Source organism: Marmota flaviventris, chromosome 3 (genome assembly GCF_047511675.1).
Source record: "Marmota flaviventris isolate mMarFla1 chromosome 3, mMarFla1.hap1, whole genome shotgun sequence".
NCBI lineage: Eukaryota > Metazoa > Chordata > Mammalia > Rodentia > Sciuridae > Marmota > Marmota flaviventris.
In genome coordinates this window covers 174,575,900-174,602,927 of record NC_092500.1, presented here as the reverse complement: position 1 = coordinate 174,602,927, position 27,028 = coordinate 174,575,900, and the positions used below count along the sequence as shown (strand labels likewise).

At 48.9% G+C, this 27,028-nt stretch overlaps 1 protein-coding gene across 4 annotated transcripts in view; it reads left to right on the top strand.

Moving 5' to 3' along the window:
* Positions 1–27,028, top strand: part of Mcph1 (microcephalin 1) — a 196,829-nt gene that overhangs the window by 30,838 nt on the left and 138,963 nt on the right. For 3 of the 4 annotated variants that reach the window (XM_027922084.3, XM_027922085.2, XM_027922083.3), the window contains exons 8-9: positions 1,407–2,501; positions 11,107–11,204. In XM_027922084.3, coding sequence (XP_027777885.2) covers positions 1,407–2,501; positions 11,107–11,204 — 1,193 coding nt within the window. The remainder of the gene's footprint in view (positions 1–1,406; positions 2,502–11,106; positions 11,205–27,028) is intronic. The other variant, XM_071610633.1, reaches the window with a different exon arrangement.

Sequence of the window (27,028 nt, the reverse complement as noted above, 5' to 3'; positions counted from 1 at the left end):
ATCCTATGGGTGCTCTACCATTTTTTTTTTTCTTTTAACTTTGAGATAAGTTCACACGGTTGCTGAGACTGGCCTCAAACTTGTGATCCTCCTGCCTCAGCCTCCTGAGTTGCTAGATAATAAGTGTATGCTACTGTACCCAACGTTGAACTTGGTTTTTAAAAGTAGAGGTGGAGTGATCTCGGAAAGTTACAGCAACCTATGTTGCTTCCAGAGTGTGTAGCCAGAGTGGGGGCCTCCAGCCAGCCAGCAGGCTGTGTCCACAGCGGAGCCAGGCCTGGGCTAGACGCGGCTCTCCTCTAGCAGTCTGTGGCATGGTGAGCAGGACAGTCACCATGGCAGGTGTGGTGCATGTTGGTGCCACAGGAGAACCTGGCTGACTAGCCTAGACCTGGCTGCTGCTCAAGGGAGTTTTGGAGGATGGATCATACCCAGAGGGTCCGAGTCGAGGGAAGTGGGGAGGAGTGTGGAAGGGTGCAGAGTGTGTGCAGGTGGTGTGCAGCAGCCCGGCATTGCTCTCGGGGAAACGGCTCCTGGTCTCGGCAGCCTGGTCTCCCTAGTGGCTCACTTTTGAGTATAAATAGGGTATAAGGCCTTTACTGGAGGCAGGAAGGCCGAGGCAAGCTGTGGTAATTGGGGCACTGTTTCCCGAAATTGGCACACGACCTAATCTGAGTGACCCAGGACACTCTACCGCTGAGCCACCTCCCTGGCCTTTTTGACTCTTTTAGACTGAGTTGCTGAGGCTGGCCTTGAACTTATAGTCCTTCTGCCCTGGCCTCAGAGCTGCTGGGATTACAGGTGTGCACTGCCACACCTGGCTGAACTGTATAATGTGGGAGACCAACCTCGCTCGTGACTGAGTTAATTCCCCTGCTGGGCGATGTGGCTTCAGTCACCCATGCTGCTAGACTGCCCCGCTCTTCTAGGGTTCGAGTGACTGTCTTCATACCCAGGCTTGTCTTCCTACAGCCCTGTGGGTGAGGCTACGCTCACCTGTTCCTTTGTAATATAACCCCTTGCCCTCTTTAGGATAGAATGTTCCATGGAAGTGCCTTGTGTGTGTCCCCTACTCTTACTGTGCCCTTGGGTGTGGCCTACCCAGATGTCAGTCAACCTGCTGACAGTGGACATCATGAAGATAGGTTCAGCCCCCTGAAACCTGACCTCTTGCCTCATTTGAATAGCTTCTCAAGAGAGCGTGTGCTCTCTCTCTTCGGACCCTTAAGGTCAGAGAAGCCGTCACAGCGACCCCAAAGGAAATATTTGCCTCCTGTGTGGTTATTTTGCGCACCCAGTTAGCCCAGTTTACCTGGAGTGACCCCTGAGCCTTTTAGTGGCGAACAAAAACCCGGCAGTATAATATTTAAACCATTTTTAAAACGTTAGGTCTTTATGTTTTTCAGACGACTTCTTTGCTGGTGGCTCGCGCTCACCTTTGGATGCTTTCCGTGGAGAATCGAGATGTAGAAACCAGGGAAGCCAATCGGGAAGGACTAGTAATGGAACTAGAAGTGATACGTGCACATCCTCGTGTGTGTTAGAAACAGACAGCACTTGTTCACCAGCTCTGTCTGGTCGCCTCTGTCCGTCAAGCCCTCAGAGATCCGTGAGTCCTCTTTCAGAGGAGGAGAGGAGTTGGCAGAAAGACGCTGTAGGAGGAGCAGTCACCCCCGACGGGAGGCCAGCCGAGGGTGTGTCTGAGGACCGCTCCACAGCGCCTGCTTCCACAGTGTTGGTGCACTCACGGCCCTGGAGCGCCTCCCCCAGGTGGGAGGGAGCATCCGTGGGCTTGGGCTCACCTCCAGAAGAGCAGGTGAAGAAAAGGAGACTCGGTCGAAAGCCTGTCACGCCCAGGTCGCAGCTCGGGTTGAAGCGTGGCCTGCTGCTAGCCGCCAGGCCTGCCCCCGCCACTCCTGATGGTGGGGAGTCCTACGAGGACTACTTCTCACCTGAAAACCTGAGGGAAAGGCGTTCGGAGCAGTCTGCTGCCGGATCTCCACTGCCAAGCCCTGCGCAGCTCGGCTGCAGGAGTCTTTCTAAGAGGAGGGGAACGAGTTTCATAGAAATGGCTGATTTTTCCTGCATTGGTGGAAGCCCCAGATCGGTCCCTGTGACTCAGCTAACAGCAAAAACTTGCTCCCAACTTCAGAAGCCTGAAAAATGTCAAGAGAACCCAGATTCCGGTCGCACAGCTGCAGGGGAGACGCCTGCCGCCGAGGACGGCCAGGGAGGCACGGGGCAGGCTGAAGACGCTCGCCCACCTGGAAGCCCTGCGCCACCAGAAGAACTCGAGGGCGACTTGTGTCCCCCCAAGCGAAGCGGGGAGGACGTGAGAGGGTCCCTTTGTGCACAAAGCAGGCAGGAAAAAGGCTCCCCTTCCTCCATGCTGGACCCTGCCAACGCCGGGTGCTTCACCTCCAAACTGAATTTTGAAGCTGATTATAATGTGGAGAAATCTACAGAAGAGAAGGAAAACCTGCCCACGGCATATAGCGCAAGTATGTGGATCTTTTTAATATTATGAAAGTCTGTATCAGTGCGTCCATACTTAAAACCTACCGCAGTCTTCATAATTTACACCGTTCTTCTGACTTTAAAGACGGCGTTTGCTATGTCCCAGTGGTAAATCTTAGGGGTGCTTGCTTGCCCTGTGGACTTGTCGGCCAGCTCTTGTTAATACACTTCCCCAAGCTTTCTCCCTGGTACAGGTGAAAGGGACAGGAGTCCTGGCGGGACAGTTGGCCGGGCAGCGCTTGTCTCGCCCTTTGTGGGCTCCCTGTGGCACACCAGGACTTGAAAATCTGGGCTCGCACCCGGCAGCTGTTCATATAGCAGGAAATTAAGATGGCATGAGCTGGTGATTCTGTCAAGGAAGGAGGTGTGAAAGGGACAACTTGGAAACATCAGCCTTTATTTTTGAAGCAGGTTTGGGTGATGTTAACTTTATTCCTGTCTGTACTCTAATTGTAACTATTATGATGACTTATTATTTATTGAGCAGCATAATGACTATGTAGAACGTCAGCGATTGCAGTAGAAGTAGTAATGATAAACATTTGGCACTTCATTGAAAATTCTTGGCTCTGACCATCCTTACCTAAAGATTGGGGTAAAACCTGAATAAGACTCGGTTGACTCCAAGTTGTTTCTCTAGTATTCCAGTGGTTTTAACCACCATTTTCAAGAGGGAGAAGTCACCAGAAGTGAAGTAACCAGAAGTGTTGCGTATCTTCTCCTGGATTATAAATTCTCCAGAGTTGTCTCACTAAAAATATTAATATAATTTTCGATATTTTAACCCTGATATTTATCTTAACATGTCAAATTGTAGCTTGAGCTTAGTGTTGTCAAATTGTAGACTCGTGTTGCCTCTAAAGTGGGTGTGAAGTAGTTCGCAGTGGGCTGTTCCGGTGGCCAGAACACCATGCTCCTCAGCCTGTGCTCTTATTCTGTTTTTATCTAGTGTATTTTTAAGGTTTTGAATAGCTTTTAGTGACATGCACACATGAATTACGTGGAAGAACACTGATTCCAGACAGTGTCGCCCCTGAAATCCCAGTGTCGATGAGAGTAGAGCAGTCCTGGGGACTGACGTGGCTCTTGTCCCAGGGCTGAGCCGGGGTGTCCCCAGCCCTGAGTGCCTGGCTTCAGTGGGAGAGGACGAGGGGCCAGGGCTGGTTGCCTCCCTAGGACTTGGAGACGTTAGACTGTGAGGGTGGGTGTGGGCCATCACACGGGTGTGCATGCAGCTCCTGTGTGACTTGTCTGACTCGGATGGGAACCGTGTGTGTGCCTGGTGTAGGGCATCTTCTGGAGTCTTGTGCCTCTCTTCATTCACATCATCCCCAAGAGACAGAAATCGTCAGATCCTGGGGCAAGAAGAGACTTCCATGCTGTGTAGCCCGGTCGACCCTCTTACTTGGAGAGTAGTGGAGACTCATTGATGAAGTATCTGCTGTCGGCTACTAGGTCTCGGGCGAACCGCCTCTTGGGGGAACCTACCACTGCAAAACCTTGAAGCCCTCAGTTACACGGACACGCGCTCCTGCTGCACCTTAGCTGTGAGCAGGAGAGGCAGCCCCCTTCAGACGAGGCCTCTCCAGACCTTCCATGCTGAAAGAGTCTTTTCAGTTCACTTGTGCTTTTTGCTGTTTTCAACGTCTCATGTGTGGAAAGGTTTCAAGAGCAAGTTACAAAGACTCAGTGATAAATAAGACTTAATTGTGTTTAAGACGTTGACTTCGTTTCCATGTTTTAACTTACAGGCAATGCACGTGTTTGTTCACATTGTAGTAAAGGTGTTGGGTGAGGTGGCAGCTCTCGGGTGGCCCAGGTCGCCAGTGCAGAGGTGGAAAAGGGCCAGTGGCTGTTACTGGCACCATTTTGATCCACATCCAAAGTGACGGCCAACATGAACGTCCTAAGGCAGTTTGCAGGAGCAGGGTGGCCAGAGCAGCCACGGGCCCTTGAGCTGGAGCCGGGGATGGCCTGCGTCCCCAGGAAGACCAGCGGTTTTAATTGGCTTTTCAGTGTGATGAAGTCCCTTGGGTGCTTGGAGCACAAGAGTAATGAAATGTGATGTTTTAAGTGGACCCTGGATGTTTTGGGGAGCAGACTGGCTTACACCTATTGCCGGAGGCAATCACTGTTGATCTTGTCCTTCAGACAGACACCTGAGTGTGCAGAGGGACAAACATTAACGGGATGCTTGTGCATATGTAGAATTATCCTGTTGCCTTGAAGTTTGTTGCCTTTTTAAAGTTAAAATGCCATATTTCCATGATGGTATTGATATGCTTCATTTTTTTTATTAATCTATATCAAGAGTCAGTAATTTTCTGTGATGAATCAGTAAATATTTGGGGGTTTGTGGGCCAAGTCAAGGCTTGTAGGTACTTGGGCAGATAAGACATTTTCAGTTTTAATGAAACAAACTCTGAGTAAATTTTTTATAATGTAGGGCTATTGAGAATAGACCTCTTTGGTGTGGAGAATAATATTGAGGCTCAAATTGAGTTTTCCTGTCACAAATTATTAAGTGTTCATTAAGACCGATGTGTAATAAGACATCTTAATAAGATTTTCCCTATTTCACCTGGGAAAAGGCCTTTGCATAATAGGTTTTGTCAAATTCTGATACCAGTCCAGGAGCGAACGATTTTCATGGTGCATGTTTGCTGCTGAGAAGGTATCATGAAATTTGAGACTGCCCATTGCTGTGCCTTTCAGAATGTCCTTGCAGTACAGATTTGTCAGTTGGAAGTTAGAAGGCAGCTCAGCTGTGCTGGTGGAGGGATTTTTGAAGTGAGAACATCTTTGCTCCTGCATCAGGTCCGGAGAATGCTGCAGTCCGGCTGCAGCAAAATAACCGGGGGGGTGACGAACAACTTTTGTAGATTGATACAGCAGGAGAGGGAGCCGTTTATTGTAGGACAACAGAGGTATTTATACATTCCATATAGCTTATCTAATTAACATAAACCAGATACAGCAGCCAACCAATAAGGAATCTCCACACTTATTGGCTTGCTGGAGTTACTTCACAAACCACTCCCACTGGCAAAATGCCAGGCGCCATCCAGACTTGTTTACAGACTCTAACAGGAGAACACTGCTGCAGCTCAAGGAAAATGTCCACAGCAAATTCAGATAGGCCTGGAGAGTCCACGAGATGAGGTTTCGGTACGCTGCTGAAGCTGGCCTGGAACTCCTGGTCGTCCCACCTCAGCCTCCTGGGTAGCTGGGGTGACAGGTGTGCACCACTGTGTCCCTGAGGGCCAAGATGGGAAGGCTGCAGAGAAACATCCCTCCTGCCCGAGGTGCTGACCACGGCCTTTCAGCCACCTGACATTGGTTTGAACTGCCGAGCTGGGCTCCTACTTGCCTCACTGATGAAGGGGGCAGAAGGGTGCTGTGTGGCCATCTGCAGAAGCGAGTCCTTTTCACACTGCACCCCACTCCTGCCCCCTGGTTTGATGCAGATTTCTCCTGTGCCGTGTGATGGGAATTTACGTGTCAGCATTTTGTACACGTGGGCTATCTGAGCAACTCGGCGAGTCCAGCTGCCAGATTCTTTTTCATAGCTAGTAGTCGTGAGCTGTTGGAGATTGATGGTTAACTACTCTTCTAGCTGTCTACCAGGTCTTAATGAAGCAAGTTTCAGACAACGTGATTCGGGTATCTGTTGACAAGCAGAGGAATCGGTCCACCAGAGGGCAGATGTGCTGAAGCCCCAGTCTGTCCCTGCTTGACTGTCCTTACTTTATCTGAAAGGTTGACCAGTATTCTTGGCACACGTGTCTGATCTTTTCAGCTACCAGGTATCTTCAGTTAGATGCTTAGGATGCCATTGAGGGATGCCAGCTGTAGCTCACTCTGGATTTCCAGGCTCTGTGTGAGTAGGGTTCGCCCCAGAGCATTTAAACCGATCCATTTTTGGAAGCCCGTGAATTTTACCAGTCAAACTTTAACATCTACTGGGCTGATGAATCAGCTAGTGATGTCACCAAGTTCAGCTCACTTGTCACACCCCTGTGGCAGTTAACAAAGCCTCCAGTGTTGGCCTGAAGGACTCTAGAAGCTGGCTTGGAGTATGGTCTGCTAGTGTTGTGGCCGATGCTTCTGGAGTGGTCTGGTGGCCTGTGCTGCTGTTGTCACGAGATGCTTCACCTTGCTGGTCTGGTCTGTGACAGATGTCCTGCTGCCTGTACTGACTTCAGGTGGGCGTGGCCCCTGCCTGCATCTGCCTGGGAAGGACCATGGGGTGGCACCCTGGCTCTGAAGGAGTGCCTGCCTAGAGGAGGTCAGTAGGGCTCAAGTTGAGGTTTATTTACATCACGACTGAGAACTAGCGGCAAAAATGCTACAGTACTTGTGGAGGGCATGTATGTATAGAATGCATAATCCCAAGGCAGAGAATCGCATCTTTACATTGGATTTGCACCATTGAGCAAGCTTGAGAATCCTGGTGTTTTTTAAAGTCGTTAAAATCATCAACGTACACCTTCTTAAAATTTTAGTTAAGGTATTTTGTATGTGCTTTGAGAACTAACCCATCCACTCATAGGCATTTAGGTGTTCATATCTGATAGTCTGTACATTTCAGTATTTCTTCATTCAAGAGGAAGTGTAGATTATTGTAGCAAATAAGTGTACATGAATTCCTTAAATATTTTAAATTGAAGAGTAACTATTGCACTTCTGGATGATTCAGCTCATCTAAGTATGGCAAGGAGAGCATTTCTCGGCCCTCTTCCCACAGTCTGCCCCACTCCCTGGGGCCTTAAGCTGCAGGCAGTCTGAACAGCTCAGCATGGATGTCAGCTAAAACAGGAAGGTTGGCTATGAGGCAGGCAGGCTGCAATCGTTTAACCGACTGGTTACGCGTTTTCGTCAGTCAGATGTTTGCATCTATTATATGCAGGGTGTTCAGACAGATGCAGGTAATGTTAATTCGGAGCTCACCTCTTCCCTTGGGAGGTTAGGCAAATAGGAAAGATAGTCAAGCCACTGAATGCCAGGGAATTCAAAAGGTGCAGAAAACTCCCCATGGGAAAATTTTGTAGTGTTAAAATATGGGTTCTATGTAAGTTCTATGTCTGAATGGAAGTTTCTGCTTTATAATTATCTCAATCTATTGTAGACCATGATTAGATTATCCCCTCCCCCAAAGTTAAAGTGAACTTGGTTGTAACGGCTGAGAGCACAGTCCCAGATGAGGCTTGCTTGTGTGGAGCCTGTTAATAAACTGCACATATCCCAGTGGTGGGAAGGGTCTATCTTGTCTTAAGGTTTTTTCCCCACACTTTTAAGCTTTTTGCATTCTTCTTAAATTCATTATTCATACCTTGGACTCAAATATTCCCATTAAAAAGTTCCCATTAGGATAATATTTAGATGGTATTATGCTTATTTGCATGTTAAAATCACGGGTTCTTAAATTGCCTTCAGAAGCCTTTTTGGCCCTTGGATTCTGCATGGTGCTCCTACACGTGAATCACTTGTCTCCATACACCAGTGTCCTTCACCTGCATGCCTGTCCTGGAGTAGAAAGTGGGATGTGCAGAAGGCAGACCTTGGAAAGGAGAGCTTATTTGTTTCCAGGCAGACCTTCAACATGGGCTGCTCTCCTCTTTCTCAGCACTCTCTTCCCCTCTGCCCCCTTCCCCGGGACTTGATTCACTACTGTCCTCATGCTGCCTTAGCCTGGTCCTGCCTCTGCAGGGATCCCATCCCACGTTCCCCCAGTATCAACTCTTTCTTAACCTCGCTTATGTGCGTTGAGAGGCGGAGATGGTGATGCATGCTGAGAGGTGAATGACCCTTTGCTAGCTTTCCTTGGTGTGACTGTGATATTATACAAACTTCTAAATGGTGAAACTTCAGATAATACAGCATGACAAATTCGGCAGTGATGAAATTGTTTCATCTCTGAATTTGGTTATTCTATGAAAACTTAGACCTGAATCACTGAAAAGAAGCTAGCATGAGGAGTGGGGGTTTGATAAGGAGATGCTGTGCACTGAACTGTGACCCCTGAAAATTCTTGTGTTGGAACCTTGCCCCTGAATGTGCTGACATTTGGAGTCTGGACTTTGGGATAGGATCGGGCTTAGAGGAGGTCATGAGGCTGGGGCCGTCATGGTGCCGAGCTGCCTTTAAAGGATGAGAGACCCCTGAGGCTTGCTCTTCTGAGCCCTGTGGAGGCGGCTTCTGCAAGCCAGGGAGAGAACCTGCACCAGAACCTGGTCACGTCACTCAGATCTCAGTCTCCAGGACTTAGAAAATCCATTTGTTGCTCAGGCCACTTGGTCTGTGGTGTGGGGTCACAGCAGCCTAAGCTGATTAAAATTTCCATCAAACCAGGCTGTGATGGAGGAGGAGAGATGAGGGTGAGACCGTGGGCATGACGTACTACAGTTCCTGAGACTGTCAAAATAGATGTCCACTAACTCATTGGATATATCCATTCATACCCTACCTGGGATTTCTGGACAAGGGACAGAATCGGGACTCTCCGTAAGGCCCACTTTAAGGGGGCAAAGGGTGAGTGTTGAAGTCATCTAGGGAAGAAGCCTGTGAACGACCCATGACCCAGGAGCACTCGGGAGAAGCAGGTGGGAACCAGAGATGGCAGGTAGACCTGCCTCCGGACCTGCAGCAGGTGGACACTGAGCCACCATGCACACTCGGCTGCTTTCGGCTTCCTGATTAAAATCTGCAGAGAAGACATCAGTAAATCGCTGGTGAATAGGCAGAATGTTGGAGATGTAAGTCTTTTACTTCCATCATTTTGTGACTACAAGACCTGTGGAATTGTGAAAATGCACCGTGATTGTTGGTCTTGATGTTGAGGTGGTCATGATGCTCTGCCTAGAGCTTTCTGCCTGCAGAATGCTTTGCCACCCGTCTCTGTTAGGCAAGAACCGAGGCAAGTACCGAGGCACGTGCCTGCTGACCTTTTTTCAGTATACTAGGAAGCTGCAGACTTGTGCATGATTCAGTATTGAGAGACTTCATCCCTAAATTATCCTTAGTCCTGTTTAATTTTGATATACTCTTGCTTTAAATATATTTTAAAATGAAAATGCATAGTGGTTACAATTAACACTGATTCTAATCTTCCAGTTGTTTTTAGTCTTAGACCTTAAAGATGAAGGGCAGGTTCATCCAGGTTCCACCATAGGGCTTAGGAGTTCTCAGCACTTAAAACAAGACTACTGAGAGTCACAGGAGTGAACAGCAGTAAGAAACTCGGCTAGATCTTGGGACAAACTGCGTGACATCCTCCCACACAGCCTCTCGCCTACTGCTCTCTTCCATTGCTTGCTTGGCTGGCTGAGGTCCTTGTTTATGGGACAGTCACCTGGCGCTGAGCAGGCTTTGGGAAGACTGGACACTAGACTGCAGGGAACAGGGCATCACAGTGGCTGCCATTTTCAGAGGGACCAAGTGTAGGAGTTCGTAGGCAGAGAATGTTGGTTTCTTGACTCGGATGTATCAGGGCCAGGGTTGTGAATGACAATCAGTCTGGATTCAGGAAAATGTCTCATCATTGTTGTCCTGTGTTTTTTGAACTGTTTTTGAAAAGTTTTCAAATCACACTCTCCACTTAGTTATACTTGGCTATATCATAGTGTCCTGTCTGTAGACCTTCTTAAGCAATGTGAACTTTGGGAGTACTGACATTATTTTTTGCATCATGTGTATTTCCTTTCCTGTTGGTTGGGACAGTGTCTCATGTGTTTGTATCTCCAGAGGGAGCCTCTCGTCATTGGTGTTTGTTGATGAGCACATCAGTGAATGAGTGGGGTGTGCAGTTAGGCTGACCGTCGCCTGACTAGGGCTGAGACCGTGGCCCCTGCAAGCCCTTTGTGCCGGCGTATCAGGACCGCATGATGGCCCTTGTTATATCCTCAAAAAATCCAACTTTAGTTCACCAAGTGGGCAACTTGGGGTGCAGAGAGGATGGAGCGCCACATAGGGCATCAGCAGGAAGCAGGTGCACCCCAGCATAGCTCTCTTCATCGTGGGTTTGGGGGGAGTCCACTTGGTACAGCACCTAACGGAACCCCAGTGCACTCGCTGGTGTGTCTTCATGGCAAGATGTTGGCCTAAGACGGGAATCTTGGGGGAAGTACCCAACTGCCATCTGCAGATTGAAATCTGGAGCTTTGCACTGTAGACTGTTGTGGAGAAACTCGCCCAACGCTGAGATCACTTCCAGCCTCTCACCTAGAACCACCTTCTCCAAGGAGCTGCGTTTTGGTGATTGTGGTGCTACATTGTACATGTAAACGTCCCAAGCAATTCACTTAACTGGACAGTCGGGGACAACTCTGCCCATGTGGTTACAGTGTAGCATCACATTTGTCCCTTTGATAATGCAAGACAAGGTATGCATATGTATGCCTTGGACTCCTGGACTCCTGGACTCCTGTCAGGGACAGGAATCTTCCAAGAGCAAGACACGCATGCTGACGTAGAGGCTCGCAGGTTCCCGTCACCACTGAACACAGTAAAAGGGACTCCTCAGTGTTTTGCTGACATTGCTTCAGTGTTCGTTCCACCTACACTCTAACCTTTGGTCCACTTGGGTTTTAGGTGCCACAAGGAAGGCTGCTCCAGAAGGCTCTCATGAAGGCTTTCAGGACTGCGTCCAGCCGCCTGAGGAATCGAAGGAAGGCGGGAAAGGCCAAAAGGTCAGTGCAGCATTGTAATGTTCCACCGTGCATGGAGGAAACGAGTCGGCAGCTTGTGTTCACTTAAAAAGTTGACTGTGGGTGAATGTCGGAGAGATCTGGATCTGACAGCTGGGGTCTCACTCGGGACAAGCTGGCCCTGTCACTCTGCCAGCAAGTTCCCTGCTGGCAGAGAAGCCTGGAGGTCTCTGGGGCCTGATGGGCTGTGCCCAGGTTAGTTGCCCTTTTGTAGCTTCAGCAAGTGTTTCCTGGACAGGGAGAGAACCCAGACAGCTTTGACCTGAGACTCTCAGCCTCATTTTTATGAGGCCCAGGAGGCTTCACAGAGAAACTTGAGTTAGAGCTACAGGGGGACCACAGAGCACCGAATGCCAAGACCAGCGTTGCTTCAGCCCGAGAGTTTCAGAAGTGCGAGTCTAGAGAGCGGTGCAGAGATGAGTGGTCACGGTTTATCATGCTGCAGGTAATTGGGAAGGAGGAGACCTGTGTTTAACGTGCAATTCTAGGTGTTAAAGCTACAACTTCCTGGTGCTTTGAGATCTAATGTGGAGTGGGGAGAGGCATTATGTCAGCATCTTCGGTTGTGACCAGCCAGCAAAAACACTGTCTAGTTTCCTTGTATTAAGTCCTGCAGAACCGCACAGGGATTGGACTAGTGAATTCAAGACAAGTTTCTGGCCTATGGCTCACAGGCCTCGAGGGTCCTTAGTATCTCAGTTATTCCCTTTCGACCTGCGGAAATGGAGGTCTTCCCCGCTTGTTTTTGTTCCCTGTTAGATTTCAAGTTAATTTGTGTTAAGCTGAAATTTGAGACATTTTAACTCAGTCATGTTTTTATGTGTAACTATATATTAAGGGATTAGATTTTATCAAGCACCGAACTTGTTTTTTTCCTTTAAAAAACAAAAATAAACCTTGTAATTGAATTTTAACATCAAGAAAAGTAAGTTCATGACCAGCTCTCCGTCAGCTAATTCCTGGAGGACCTGCATGTACTGCAGTGGAGGGGGCTGGCCCTAGGGTATGGGGTGGCCTCTCACGTTGATACCACTGTGGTGAGTCCTGCTTCTTCGCAGGGTGAAATAACATTAGAGAAGCACCGCGAGGCAAGCATATAAATCAGGGTTTACCTAAAAAGGGGTAACAGACTTTTCCCGGGAGGGAGAAGGGGGCCATAGCTGATATCCTGGTATCTCAGTATACCAAGAAGTGAGGGTGATTTGCCTTTTTATATGTCCTAGGCTTCCTTTTTCTCCCACTCTCTTCTCTTCTCTTTCTCCTTCCTAGGAAATGCTAGATGGGACAGCCCTAAGGTGGAAAACAGGTGGGCTGCAGGGGCTGGGAAGAGGATCCCTGCCGGAAGGGGCTGTAACTAACTACTCCCTGTAGAGAGGGATCGTCCCTGGGCAGGTTATCTGGGTAAGGTGGAGGAGGAGCTCTGAAGGAATTAACCTCTCAATCTCTCCATTCTCTGGGTCTGGCCTTGGCCTCTCTGCCTGTCTAACTCTGGCTTCTATATCTTCACCTGAGGGCTGGCTTACCTGCCCTTTCTGAAGTTATGAAACAGATTGAAATTCAGTTGTCCTGTGGCCTGATCTTTTTTTTTAATCTGAAGCTTGGAGTTGTGCATTCAGGTCATGTCTGCCTTGGCTGCCCTGCAGAGCAGGCCCAGTAGGGGTGGCTTATCCTGAATCTGTGTCATAGGAAGGTTCAGGGTAAAGATGGGCAGGTCGGGAAGATGGGGAAGTAGGAGCCTGTGGAGGCAGTAGCACCTGCTGGAGGGGTTGGCTTGGGAATGGATGCCAGAACCTGCCAGAAGAGAGGTGCTAGAGTGGGCCCAAGCGCACTGAGCCTCGGTGGTTCTCCGTAGCTTCACTGAGGTGGTGGTCTTTCTTGAAGGCCACTGGCCTTCCTGTCTTTGATCTGTTCTGAAAGTTCCCAGCTGTTACTCCGTCCCTTTTTCTCATGCCTCCGTGGCTGGGGATGCAGTCGCAGGTTGGCCTCTGTGGCCCACACGTCGTGGTTTCCTGTGGAGTTGTCCTCTCACATCTTATTATTCTGGGCATTTTTACTGACTTCTTTCCTCTTCTTCTGTCTATTCTGGTGCTGAACACCCCCATTGAGCTTCCACATTTCATACTTTTATCATTATAATTTGACTTTTGTCCCATAATTCTCTGCTAAAACCATTAAACCTTATTTTATGTTTTTGAGCACGTGAAGCGCATGTAGTTTGGAATCTGCCTGGTAACTCCATTTTGTTTTCTGTCTGTTTCTTGGTTTTCAGTCATATGTCCCATATCTCATGTGCCTGGTTATCTTTGGTTGGTCTTCTAGTCAGGAGTTGAGATGATTTGAAGTTGTGCTTCTGTCCCTGAGGCCCGGTGTCCCCAGGAAACTTAACCTCGGGTGCTGCTTTGAGTCTGTGGTTTATTTTTCCTTGTTTATCACCTGGCTCGCTGGGCAGTGTCTTCAGGTAGCGTGCGTGTGTGTGTGTGTGTGTGTGTGTGCGTGCGTGTGTGTGTCTGTGTGTGTCTGTCTACACTCTGGCCAGCTTTTCTAATTGATCACAGTGAAGAGGTTGTACAGGACTATAGTCCACCTTTAGGTTTCATTAAAAATGTAAGGTCAGGCAGCGGTGACCAAAAGGAGGCAGATTTTAAAAGGCTGCTGAGCGAGGCTTTATTGAGATTTTGCTCCCGGGCGGAACCCTCAGACCAGAGCGCGACCAGACTGGAATTTTTACTGGGCTTAGGGCAGGAAGGGAGGGCTTGGGACAGGAAAAGGGGTCTTTGGAGTCCCTTGTCCTCCTGGGGTGGGTTGGGGGAGCTGGCTAAGATCCAGGATTGACCAGGAGACCCTGCTGATAGGTGGTTCCGCGGGCCCCAGCTTGGTGGTTCTTTGCCGCACACAGGTTGCTTAATCACCTCAAACCGACCCAACAAAGATGACTTCTGCAGACAGGGTTTCTGCTCTAGACCCCTCTGAGAAAGGAGCAATGAAAGACCAAGACAAGAGAAGGGCTTTCAAAAGGTGAACTTTCTAGTCCTTGTTTGCAAAAGATATTTGGGATGAATTTAATTTCTTTCAAAGAGTGAAAACGATTACCATTCAATGAGGAATTGTAGAATCTGAGGTAGAACTTCTGTTATTAATTCTTATTATTTATATTAGCTTATTAACTTTTGATTCAGTATGTACTGTTAATGGGAGAAGTCGCCAAAAGGAGGAACTGGGAGACAGTGAACGAGAAATGACAGACCAGGCAGAGAGTCACACAGGAGTTCATCTGTCAGAGCTGACAAATAAAGGCACATCTCTCCATAGATGAGAGAGGCAAACGAGGCTTGGGGTTCGGGACTTTTATATGAGGCAGGCTCGGGGATTAGAGCCCGGAGGGTCCTAATGAAGTGGTTAAGGGTGGGGTTGGTATGAGGGAGTGGTTAGCCTTTCTCAGAAAAGCCCTTCAGCAGAAAAGGGAAATTTTTCTTAAAATGGCGGCTATCACTTAAGATAGCTGTCCAGATGCTAAGCAAGGACCTTACAGTCACTATATAAGTCAGTGGAAAAATCAGACTTCCCTAATTGTTTTTGGTTTTTGCACCAGGGATTGAACCCAGGGGTGCTTAACCACTGAACCACATCCCCAACCCTTTTTATATCATTAGAGATGGGATCTCACTAAGTTGCTTCGAGCTTTGCTAAGTGCTGAAGCTGACCTTTAACTTGTGATCCTCCTGCCTTAGCCTCCCAAGCCACTGTGATTACAGGTGTGCACCACTGCCTGGCCTTGTTGAGCCACTTTTGAGTTAAGCAATCATTACCTCTGTCCTCTTGGCTTATAAATTGTAGGTCACTGGCAGAGAAAGCTGGTAGACCCCGACTGATGCTAGCACTCTGGTAAAGTACATGAATGTTTTTTCCTCTAAGGTTTTTTTATTTTATGACTTCTCGGTTTACTCTTGTTGTTGAACAGGTTATTAGCAGTGATTCATCCAAACGGCAGGTGATGTTTATTATTTTTTTTCTTGGACATTCAACATGAGTGTTATTACACACTGAGGGGAGCTGCCACACCTCCTTGAGGACGACACACTTCCTAACTGTCCGTGTGGATTTCCTGTTGTTCATCCTGCGGCACGCAGGGAGCTGGAGGCCTCCCGTGTGGTAGGAGCTTGGAGTGGCCCTCACTTGAGAGACGGCTTACTGAGGCCAAAGCTGCTCTGGATTCCACTGGGTTTCCAGTGGGCTGTGATTACTTTGATAAGCCTCTCTTGGCACAGCCAACCCAAAGTTGGCAGAGGTGGGCTGTGCTGGTTGTGACAGGTGTGGGAGCCAGCAGGTGTTACTTTATAAAGCCACTGGAAAATCGGCTGCCTTTTGATGGCCGTAGTTGCTTTCAATTCCTATTAGCATGCTATTTTTTTCTTTTTATGTGTGAAAGAAAATATTTCTATAGAAAACATTAAATAGAATTTTCAAAGAGCTCCATCTTTTAGCATTATTTCCATGTCCTATACTGAATGGCTGATTTTTGCAAGCATTGTAAAGTATGTGGTTCAGAAATCATCAAATGTGTTTGGACTGGAGGTGGTGGAAGCAAGGGCCAGGTGGGGTGGATCTCCTTAGGCCCTCAGTGGTCATCTTGGGCCACAAAGGAGTGGTATACTCCCTCCTGAGCAAGATCTTTTGGGGCACCGAGAGGAGCCATGTGAGGCTGTCCAAGATCTACTGGTGGGCGGTCAATGCTCTGGGCAATGGAGAGTGCACAGGACCACTCTAAATACTTTTAGCTGCTGGTTTCTAAGGTCCAGTTTACCAAATGTTCCACTTGGCAGATATTTGCTAAATGATAGTATACCATGGTAATTTGCTTTTTAAAATATCAAATTAATCCCTTTGGGATATGTAGAAACTCAAAGTAACTTGCTGCACGAGTAAGCTTGAGACCCTGTGTCTAGAAAAATTAAAGTGTATTCAGGAGTGAAGGAACTGGGTGAGAAAATCGACGCTTGTCCCTGGACCTGCCTGGTGCGGGCACCTGCTCCTCAGTGAGGGGGCGTTCGTTCTTCAGTTCCGTCCCACCTTCCCAGTGTCCCCAGAATGGACTCAGCTGATCGTGGACATCCTGAATGTGACTCGCTGTGCCCAGTGAGATGTGAAGGGGAGTCTTACGGCTTACTGGGAGAGTTCTGGAAAGTGTTCCCCCACTGGAGAGTCCTGGAGAGAAGTGGCTAGAACGGCTTGCACCCTGCATCAAAGCCAAAAGAGTGAAGTGCAGAGGAGCTGGGCAGGTGGGCAGCTGCAGACCCTGCGGCTCACTGCCCTGACAGCAGTGCTTGCAGACGGGCCACTGAGTCCTGTGAGGCAGGTGTCACCACTGTGCCTTTGTCCCCAGCCAGAACTCCTTATGGTGGGCGATGTCCCAAGCAGCTGGGGCGGTGACTGCCTGCCCCATCATAGGGTTTTAATTCTCTGCCTTTCCTTAAGCTCCTTAATGCTAGCTCTTAAGAACCTAGAGTGGAATTGTATTATTTTTCTTAAGAAAATTATAGTCCTTAATGCTGGGCACTGCAATAGACATAATCAATTCAAAGCAAACAATTCTAAGTTAATTGTAAACACTGCAAACACTTAATCATGACAGACCTATTACAGACACTCCCTCTGTGTGCTAAGCTCAAGAGCCTAAATATTTAGGAATGTAAGCTGTTGGACGTTACTCCAGGATAATTTTTTTAAAACATTTTTTTAGTTATAGATGGACCTTTATTTTTATGTGGTGCTGAGGATCGAACCTGGTGCCTCACACAGGCTAGGCAAATGCTGTACCACTGAGCCCAAGCCCCACTCCAAGATAATCTTTAATTCTGTTTTTATTCCTTATTTTAAAAAATAATCAATAGTAAAGAGGGTGCATAGAAGAGTAACAATTGAAAACTGCAATTTAAAATCTAGGAGGCTTCACTACTGAATTTGTTAGAAAATAAACTGAGGCATTTCAACTAGCATTTTTTGCCATACGCTTCTGAGTTTTGGGACATATGTTAAGATTTGGTTCATATATCAATGGAGAATCCATTAAAGAAATGTTGTTGTGATGGGTAAAGGTACGACTTGGGCAGTTGAAGGGGAAAGAAAGAATGGCCACGTGCTTCTGCCCTTTTCAATGCTTTATTCACTCGAATTAATACAGTTCCACTCTAGGTTCTTAAGAAAATTATAGTCCTTAATGCAGGGCACTGCAATAGACATAATCAATTCAAAGCAAAAAATTCTAAGTTAATTGTAAACACTGCAAACACTTAATCATGACAGATCCATTACAGACACTCCCTCTGTGCTAAGCTCAAGTGCCTGATCTAAAGTCTCAAGCCTTAGGCCACGTCCAGCAGATGCACACTCAGACCGCCCTGATCAGGTTAGGGACCAAGGCAGGCTTCTCCTGGGGTGGAGCTGATGGCAGGCTGAGAAGAGGGTTATAAGGAGAAGTTGTGGTTCTCATCAGGATCAAGATGTGGTTGTGGAGCTTGAGAGCAGTGAGGACCATGCACAGGACCAGGCAGGTAAGAGCTGGGGTGTCAGTCATGGTCCTCATCAGGCTTTCTGGCATGTGGGCATCGCTGTCGGCTGGCTGAAGGTCTGCTCATTTGCTCCGTCACTTATGTTAAATTTGGGGGCTTCTGCTCGCCCTTTCAGTCCCTATCGGCTATCACCAGGTTTCTCAGTGACATCTTTCATTCTAGGGTCCAGGACATTTGGTGGCTTCCACACTGGTCTCTCACCTCTGACTTTGTCGGGGTGAAGGGTGAAGATGTCACTCTGAGTTTTATCAGGGTTGTGGAAAGTGACTTATCAGGCTATGCCCGATGACAATATTGGAGGGCCCTGTAGTCGTGACTGGTAGGAACTGCAGTTTATTTTAAAATGGAATTACTTAGGCTAAGGCCCTTCTCGGGTTAATCCTTAGGTCGTCTTTAAAAGAACACCATGTACAATCACACTATGTACAGTCAGCTTGGCATAAACCCTTATCTTCATTATCAGTGATCTTTTATTTCAAACACTTGTTTTTGAAGTTATACTATTTCATTTTTATGCAGAATTGTTTTCATTTTAAAGTATTTACAATCTGTTTCTCAAAGGCACTAAAATCTGTTAGTATTAATAGAGTTGTTGGTTCTTAGGGATTCACACCCCCCCCCCCCTTTTTTTTTCTACATGGTTCTATTTAGGTGAATTTTAACTAAAGGAGGGACTGTGGACAGGAAACTGGGAGTCAGAAGCAGTTTTAAGTGTAGAATTTGTGGTGTAACCCTGGGAGGATTTGTAGGTGGTGGTTGCATCTGTGTCAAATAGCAGCACTAACCAGGAAACTCCACAGATTTGCAAAACCCCTCCGGGTTTTTTGGTAAGTCCTGGGTTATTTGTAGAGTGGCTGATGAAAGGAGGGTCTTTCTGCCCTACATGTAAAGGTAGGCAACTTGGCCTGACTTTTAAGTACTAGGGATTTAAGTACTAGGGATTTAAGTACTAGGGATTTAAGTACTAGGGATTTAAGTACTAGGGATGGAACCCAGGGGCACTCTACTGCTGAGCTGCATCCCCAGACCTAGACCTTTCTTTCTTTCTTTTTTTTTAAACAGGACCTCACTAGGTTGCCCAGGTTGGCCTAGAACTTGAACTTTTCCTGCCTCCAGCCTCCCAGGTTGCTGGGATTACAGGCGTGCACCACGGTGCCCAGCAAGCGTGGCTTTTAAAGTCCACACCAGATGATTGACAGTGTGAAAGCATGTGGGCAGAGGTTCTGCACTATGTGGGGCAGTGGTGTCCCTACAGAGCCCTAGGTTTAGCCTATGAGAGCCCCTTGAAGGCGCCCTTGTCCCACACACTGAGGCGCATCCTTCGGCACATCGTTTCCTGGAACAACGAGGCCTCTGGGCTCCTCCTTGCTACCCACTACCAGGGTCTGTTCCCTGGGATGGAGAAGGGGTGCAAAAGCAGGATCCAGGGCCAGGTGCCACCCTTGGGGCAGCGTCTACCCTGCCCCTTGAACCAGAGAGGGAGTGTGTGTTGACCCAGGCCAAGGGTTGGGTTTCGCGGCTACGTTTGATAAAGCATCTTGGATCTCTAGCAACGTGGGCATCGGTGGTGACTTACTTGGTTGTACACTTTGTTTGCTTTTCACTGTAGAAATCCACCCTCATCCAGGCCAGTGGGCCTTCAGAATTTACAATGATGCTGCGCTGATCACTATTATCATAGCTTGAGAACATATAGAAAAGATGCTATGCTTTTTAGGAAAAATTACCCAAATATTAGGAGTCTCTGGAATTCTAAACAGAGATTTCATATAAGGAAGGAAAATGAAGTTATGAACTATTGATATAAAGAAGTACTTAGGTCCAGTTTTCAGCTTTATAGAGCGTGAAATCCATCAAGTGAAAGGCAGGGATCAACAGCATGAAGGACACATTGTGAGCTGCTTGGTTGTGAGCATGGAGCCTGGGGACATGGGCAAGGCCCTTTAGAAGAACAATGGCGTGGCCTCCAGGACTCTGATCAAAGACTATCCACAGGGAGAGGTGTGAGGGAACTTCTCCAGAGTTTATTTTTTGTCATATTTGACTCGGTCTGTTTAATTTTCTCTCTAGTTAAAATACATATAATTGATTCTGAGAGTGCTCATATATTTACATGGACTTATCAATAGCGTATCAGTAGTGAACAGATCACTAATCTTGGCACATATGTGGAGATATAGATATCCTTACTTCATTTCTTTTAAAGGAAAAGTAGCTTTTACTATTTACCTAAAAACTGGTACCTAAACCCAAAAGACTTCAAAGCATGTTTTAAAATTTTTTTATTGCTAATAAAACAAGTACATTTGTTTGACTTGCCTTTGATCTTAGTAAAAGAAATCAACCACCGCGTTTCCCAAATGTCATGCTCTCCCTTCCCTCCCTTCCTCACCCCCCGCCCCTCCATTTCTGGAGCCAGTGCAGTGATCCAGGTGCCCAATGGCTTCTGGTTGGGGTGTCTCCTGGCCTATCGGGCTTTGTCACTGCATGGATCGGCACCTTCCCATCCGGGAAGAGTCCTGCCTCTTCTATTTCCATTGAATAACAATCAAAAACATAAAAGGCTTGTTTTCTTTTTGTAATGGGTACTTCAAAAAGGGAAAAGATGTGACCAGAGTGGAAAATAAACGTTATATGAATGCACTTGCAAACAGCAGCTTCAAGTTCCCAGCTTTTCTGGGGGCTGTCTGCTAGTACCATCTTGATGTTTTTCCATATCTGAGACCTTCGTGCTGTAGGCTGGATGTTAGCGTGTGCTTATGCATTCATTTGTTCTTGGGTTGCATAAATATAGTGAGCCCATGAACACACATAAGCCTGTGGGGCCCCAAGCCGTGCCCTGCTGCCAGCTGTGCCCTGCTGACAGCGTACTGAGACAATCAGTGGACCCCTCACTTTGTGGAGGCTTCTTTTGGCTCCATCAGAGGCAGATGTACAGATGGTTCTTAACCTGTGACGTCCCGGGCTGGGGAACACCCACCGCACTGCTGTAGGCCGTTCCTTCCTAGTAAGATTAGGAAGGTCCCTCTTTTCTCTGAACTCGTCCATTGCCGGGTGACTAGCCTGATTCTCTCTCCAATTCTCTGCACAAGAGTTGGCCACGGTCTGAGGACTGCTGTTCTTAAGGTGTTGCCATTGTTGAGAAGTAAAAGATGTTCATGGCTGACGGCTTAATCCTCCACGGCTATACTCTGCCAGAAGTAAACAGATGTCCTGTTGCAGTGCTGGGGATTGAACCTGGGGCCTCACACTGGTAGGCTAGTGCTCTACTACTGAGCCATATCCCAGCCCATTTTTCTTTTGAGTTGGGGTCTCCAGGAGTTGCCCAAGCTGGCCTCACCCTCGCAACTCCCTGCCTCTGCCTCCCGCCGGGCTGGGCTACCAGGCCCGAGCCCCTGTGTGGCAGAGGGAGACAGCCCAGGAGGCCCTCTGTCACCCATGTCCACCTGCTGCCCTTGGGTGCTGCCACTCCCATCATGGAGTCCAGCGTCCCCTTCTCGTCCCTATGGGTGTGGTGGCACCTCCACCCTTTCCCATCCAGGCTTTTGTGGGAGTTGTTAGGGTCTGTAAACAAGTCAGGATGGCGCCTGGCATTTTGCAGAGGGAGTGGTTTGTGAAGTAACGCCAGCGAGCCATTAAGTGTGGAGATTCCTTATTGGTTGACTGCTGTATCTAGTTTATGTTAATTAAGATAAGCTGTGTGGAATGTATATATACCCCTCCCGTCCTACAATAAACGGCTCCCACTCCTGCTGTATCAATGTACACAAGTTGTTCGTCACCCCCCGGTTATTTTGCTGCAGCCGGACTGCGGCAGAGAGTCATATCTGTCCCCTTACCTCCACTTGGGACAGTTATTTGCTGCCCTAAGAGCTTCTATAACGTCTGTCACCTAGGCAGCATATTGGTGAAGCCAGGGGCACTACTCCAGGCTCCCCGGAGTCAGTGTCTTTCACACGCGCCTTCTGCAGGTCTTTCCCATCTGGGGGGCAGTGGAGACCCTGCCCCATCTGCCGACTCCTCTTCCTCCTCGAAGCCTGAGCTTGTCACTTGTTTCTTTAAGGTGCTGGGCAGAGCTCTCTTCCCTCTGCACTCTGGACCGTGCTTGTATCTGATCATAGATACGATTGGATTGTAATGGCTTGAAAATGGTCGAGGAGGCCCTCGGAATCCTAGTGGCTTGGCGAGGGCAGGGATGACCTGACCACCTCTGTATCACCAACCTGGTCCTGTGATTGGTGCATTGCTGTGGCTCACATGTATGTCAGCCCTGACTGGGCCAAGTCTACTCTGATTATGCCAGGGCTTCTTCCTCCTTTGTCAATTTTAATTTGAAACCCACCAAAGGCAAACTTGGAAGTTTCTTTATGCTATATAGCTTTATAAGGTTTCAGTGAAAGGCCAGCTGAGCCTGTCATGTCTTAGTCTTCACAGCCTTTGTCAAACCTCTTCCCAGGTGTGTAAATAGACATGCTGCAAGTACAGTGGCAGAGCGCACAGCCCAGCTAGGGGTTGCTCAACAGGCGTGCAGCACAAAGGGTACAGAAGGCACTGCACAGCTAGGGGGCGCTTAACAGACGTGGGGCACGTAATGGGCAGAGCACACAGCATGGCTAGGGGGGCACTCAACAGGTGTGCGGCACATAGGGGAGAGGGCACTGCACAGCTAGGGGGCACTTGACAGATGGGGCACATACAGGGCAGACTGCACAGCACGGCTAGAGGGCGCTCAACACAGACGTGGGGCACTTACCAGGGCAGAGGTCACAGCATGGCTAAGGGGCGCTCAACTCAGACGTGTGGCACGCATGGAGACAGAGGGCACTGCATGGCTAGGGGGCACTTAACACAGACGTGGGGCATGTAGGGGGTAGAGCGCACAGCACAACTAGAGGGGCACTCAACACAGGTGTGCGGCACATAGGGGCAGAGAGCACTGCACAGCTAGGGGGCACTTAACACAGACGTGGGGCACGTACGGGGGCGGAGGGCACTGCATGCCTAGGGGGCGCTCAACACAAACATGCGGCACGCATGGGGCAGAGGACACAGCGCAGCCGGGGGGTGCTTAACACAGATGTGGGGCACGTACGGGGGTGGAGAGCACAGCACAGCTAGGGTGCACTTAACACAGATATGGGACACTACGGGGGCAGGGGGCACTGCATGGCTAGGGGGTTCTCGACACTGGCATGGGGCACGTACGGGGTCAGAGGGCACAGCATGGCTAGGGGGCGCTTAACACAGGTGTGGAGCACATACAGGGGTGGAGGGCACTGCATGGCTACGGGGTGCTCAATACAGACGTGGGGCACGTACGGGGGCAGAGGGCACTGCACAGCTAGGGGGCACTTAACACAGATGTGCGCATGCACGGGGGTGTAGGGCACTGCACTGCTAGGGGGTGCGCGACACAGGCGCGGGGCACGTATGGGGGTGGAGTGCACAGCACAGCTAGGGGGCACTTAACACAGATGGGTACGTACGGGTGCAGAGGGCACTGCATGGCTAGGAGGCGCTCAACAGACATGGGGCACATACGGGGGCAGAGGGCACTGCACGGCTAGGGGGTGCTCGACACTGGCATGGGGCACGTACGGGGGTGGAGGGCACTGCACGGCTACGGGGCGCTTAACACAGACGTGGGGCACGTACAGGGGCAGAGGGCACAGCATGGCTAGGGGGCGCTTAACACAGGTGTGGAGCACATACAGGGGTGGAGGGCACTGCATGGCTACGGGGTGCTCAATACAGACGTGGGGCACGTACGGGGGCAGAGGGCACTGCACAGCTAGGGGGCACTTAACACAGACGTGCAGCATGCACGGGGGCATAGGGCACTGCACGGCTGGGGGTGCGCGACACAGGCGCGGGGCACGTACGGGGGTGGAGGGCACAGCACAGCTAGGGGGCACTTAACACAGATGGGTACGTACGGGGGCAGAGGGCACTGCATGGCTAGGGGGCGCTTAACGCAGATGTGGGGCACGTACGGGGGCAGAGGGCACTGCATGGCTAGGGGGCGCTCAATACAGACCTGCGGCGTGTCCAGGGGCAGAAGGCCCAGCGCGGCCAGCGGGGACTTAACACAGATGGGCGGCATATAGGGGGCAGAGGTTACAGCACGGCTAGGGGGTGGTCGACACAGACGTGGGGCGCATGGGGGCAGGATGTACTGTACATCCAAGGGCTGGCTGTTCAGATTGGGGTGGTGTTTGTGCTCACAATGGGGAACACCCGAGGCAAGGACACTCGACCCTCACAGGCAGATCGTGGTCAGTAGCCTAATAGCCTCAGAGGGCGAAGCTAGGCCTGAAGAACCTCAGGGTCGAGGGGCAGGGCGGGGCATTGGGCCAGCCTGAAGCTGAGATCAGGATGGAGGCAACAGCTGTTTGAGGGCCCCGCCATGAATTGGGGTTCCAATTTATGTTCCAGAAGCTCTGGCACCTTCCATAACAGGAACCCAGGTGCTTTGGGGCCTCTTGTGGACACTTTTTTCACCGGGTGGGGGCCAATGTGAATAGAGCTCTGACCCACAACTATGGTCTCTCACACAGGACCCTTTTCTGTCCTGGCTGACACCTTGGTGCTCATATCTGACCTGTGTCCTGTTTACACTGGCCTGGCTATCTCTTTGGTCCTGGGAATGCTTCTTTGAATGCTCCCTGACATCCCAGGGGAATCCAGCTTTGCGGGGGGGGGGGGGGGGGGGGGGGGGGGGTAGCCCTTGCTGTTCAGCTGGAAGGTAACTTCCGCATACCACCATGTACTGCCGCAATAAGGGAAGGATGAGGTCAAAGACATTACCTACACTTCCTGAGCAGAGTTTGCTGCAGATCAGGAGGGCAGTCCTCCATCCCCAGGTCAGGTGAGGAAGGATTGAAGAACCAGGGACATACTAAGGGTCCATTCCTTGATCAGGGTCTAGGGTGTTACCCAAATACGGTTGCCATGGAGCATTCCCTGGCGGGTTTAGAACAAGCTCTGTGGCACCAGGCTGTGACTGAGAGATGGTCACTGTGGCGTAGGTGTGAGCGTCAGTGGGACTAGTCAACTAGGTGCATATCCAACTGTCTTCTGGAGAGGTCCCGGCCTCCCCATCTCATGGGAGCGTAGAAATTACATGTGCCAGTGCTGTGACCCCAAGAGCGTCAGCACAGATGCTGGGCAAATAAAGTTTACTCATTCCTTAAAATCTTTACTTGACATCCTCATTGTTTTCAGAAACTAGAAGTTGAGAAACGTGTATAAACCTTGCTAAGAGTAAGGAGGAGGAGGAGGGTTGTATAAGGCAACCATCTGTAGACCTGGAGGAGGTAGGTTTAGACCTGGAAACTGTTAAAGGTGATTGAGCCCTGCTTGTGTACAAGAAAGTTAAACTTATGTGTGTTCACTACAGTGCTGTGTCTGTAGTACAGGCACATAAACACATAAAATAGTTTATAGCTTTAGTTCTAGAATTTCAGTCAGGATCAGGCATAAGTATAAAAACAAAGACCCTCAGTGTATCTGCTTCCTGGTGGTATGAAATTCTTAGTTGTTTTGAGCTTAATTCAGAAAAGCAAAGAAACTGACAATTCTCATGAATTGGATTCTGCGTTGTTTTCACCAACAAAGACAAGGTCTCTCTAAACCGTCTATTCATAAAGATCACCAAAAGGTCAGACCATGAAGCCCAAAGAAGCTGACAGAAGAAATAAGAATTTAATTTTGAATATTTTTTTTTCTATCATGCTCCCAACTGACGAGTCTAGAGCCCAATATCAAGAGCTGGACTCTGCCGTAGGTCCCTGGATCTCCATTCAGGAGTGAGGCATACAGGTCACCTAGCGTCCCCTTTTCCTGGACCAGGAAGCAAGACCCCAGCCAGAGCAGCCAAACTGGGAAAGTCAAATGCACCCATTAAGATGATGCTCTTCAAACTGCTGCAGTAGAGATGTTCCAGAGGAAAGGAAGGGGCTCTGGGAGCAGGCCAACTACATCACTAGCGAGTCTTACGCCCCGTGGGAGGTGATAGCTGTGGTCTTCTGAGTCGCTGACCAGGAGTGGAGTGGGTGTCGACTTGGACTCTGGGAGAGCAGAGGGTTCCTTTGGATTAGCCTCTTCTCAGAAGGCAGGCCAGGGAGGTTCCTTGACCGTTCCTCTGTTTTCAGGGACATAGGGCTCAGTTAACTAAGTTCAACTTTGTTGCAGAGAATCGACTTTCAACAAAATGGGCATATATAATGTACCTATCCAAGACTCAAATGTAAAGATCTATTCAATTTTTCAGCACTTAATTTGTTGATCTTTATGTTAGTTTGTCCTTTTAGTCTTTTCCAGTGACATTACATGAAATTTACTGACTAGGTTTGTGCATTAGTCTTACACTGTAGATTGCATTGGGAGTGGGAGGACCAGGTTACCCTTATTAAAGTAGTTAAATTTCTCAGCTTCTTCATCACTGTGGTTGAAATGTGACGAAGAAAAGATTATATAGATAAGTTACTGCATTGAGAAGTGGCTCATATTCCCCTGTAATTACATATGATGAAGATTGTGATTTACAGAACTCCTATTGTCAAGGCTGACTTTCAGCAGAATCATTGATCCTGTGGTGCTCTGGGAGTGATCTAGTGTGGCATCTCTTAGACGAGGCCTTTGAGATGAAGACGAGGTGGCCATCGAGTGCGCACCCACACAGGAGCGGCAAGCCTCCCTGAGCTGGGCTTGTTCTGTCTACTGGCAGCAGAGTTTCTCTGTCTTCTGCATATTCTTGTGTGATTGTGGTGTTTTGGGGTTTCCCGTAGTGATAGCATTCTAAGCTATAGGCATTCAGCCTCTCAATTTCGATTGACCAAAACCTTGAGCGTGAGTTCCATGGTCTGTCACTGTTATGGATGTATTTGATCTCCGTATGGAACTCGCGAGTCGGCGTCACATCAGTTGAATATAATTCTTTGTTCTTATTTATATGGTCAAAGTGAGACTCACAGATGGCTGCATTCAAACATTTAAGACCTAAGAGTTTGCATCCCATCATTTTGTCGGGCTCAAAACACAGAGTGTAGTCCTACCAGAAGCCCCTGAGAACCAAGAGTTCAGTAGCGCTCGGATCCAGTTAGTCGCGGTCCGTTGGGACTGTTGGTCTGCTTTTCATTGATGACAAAACACTGAGAAAAAGCGAAAGGAGGGGAGATCTGTTCTGGCTCATGGTTTCAGAGTTTTAGTCCCAGGTCAGTGCCTCCATTGCTTTGGGCC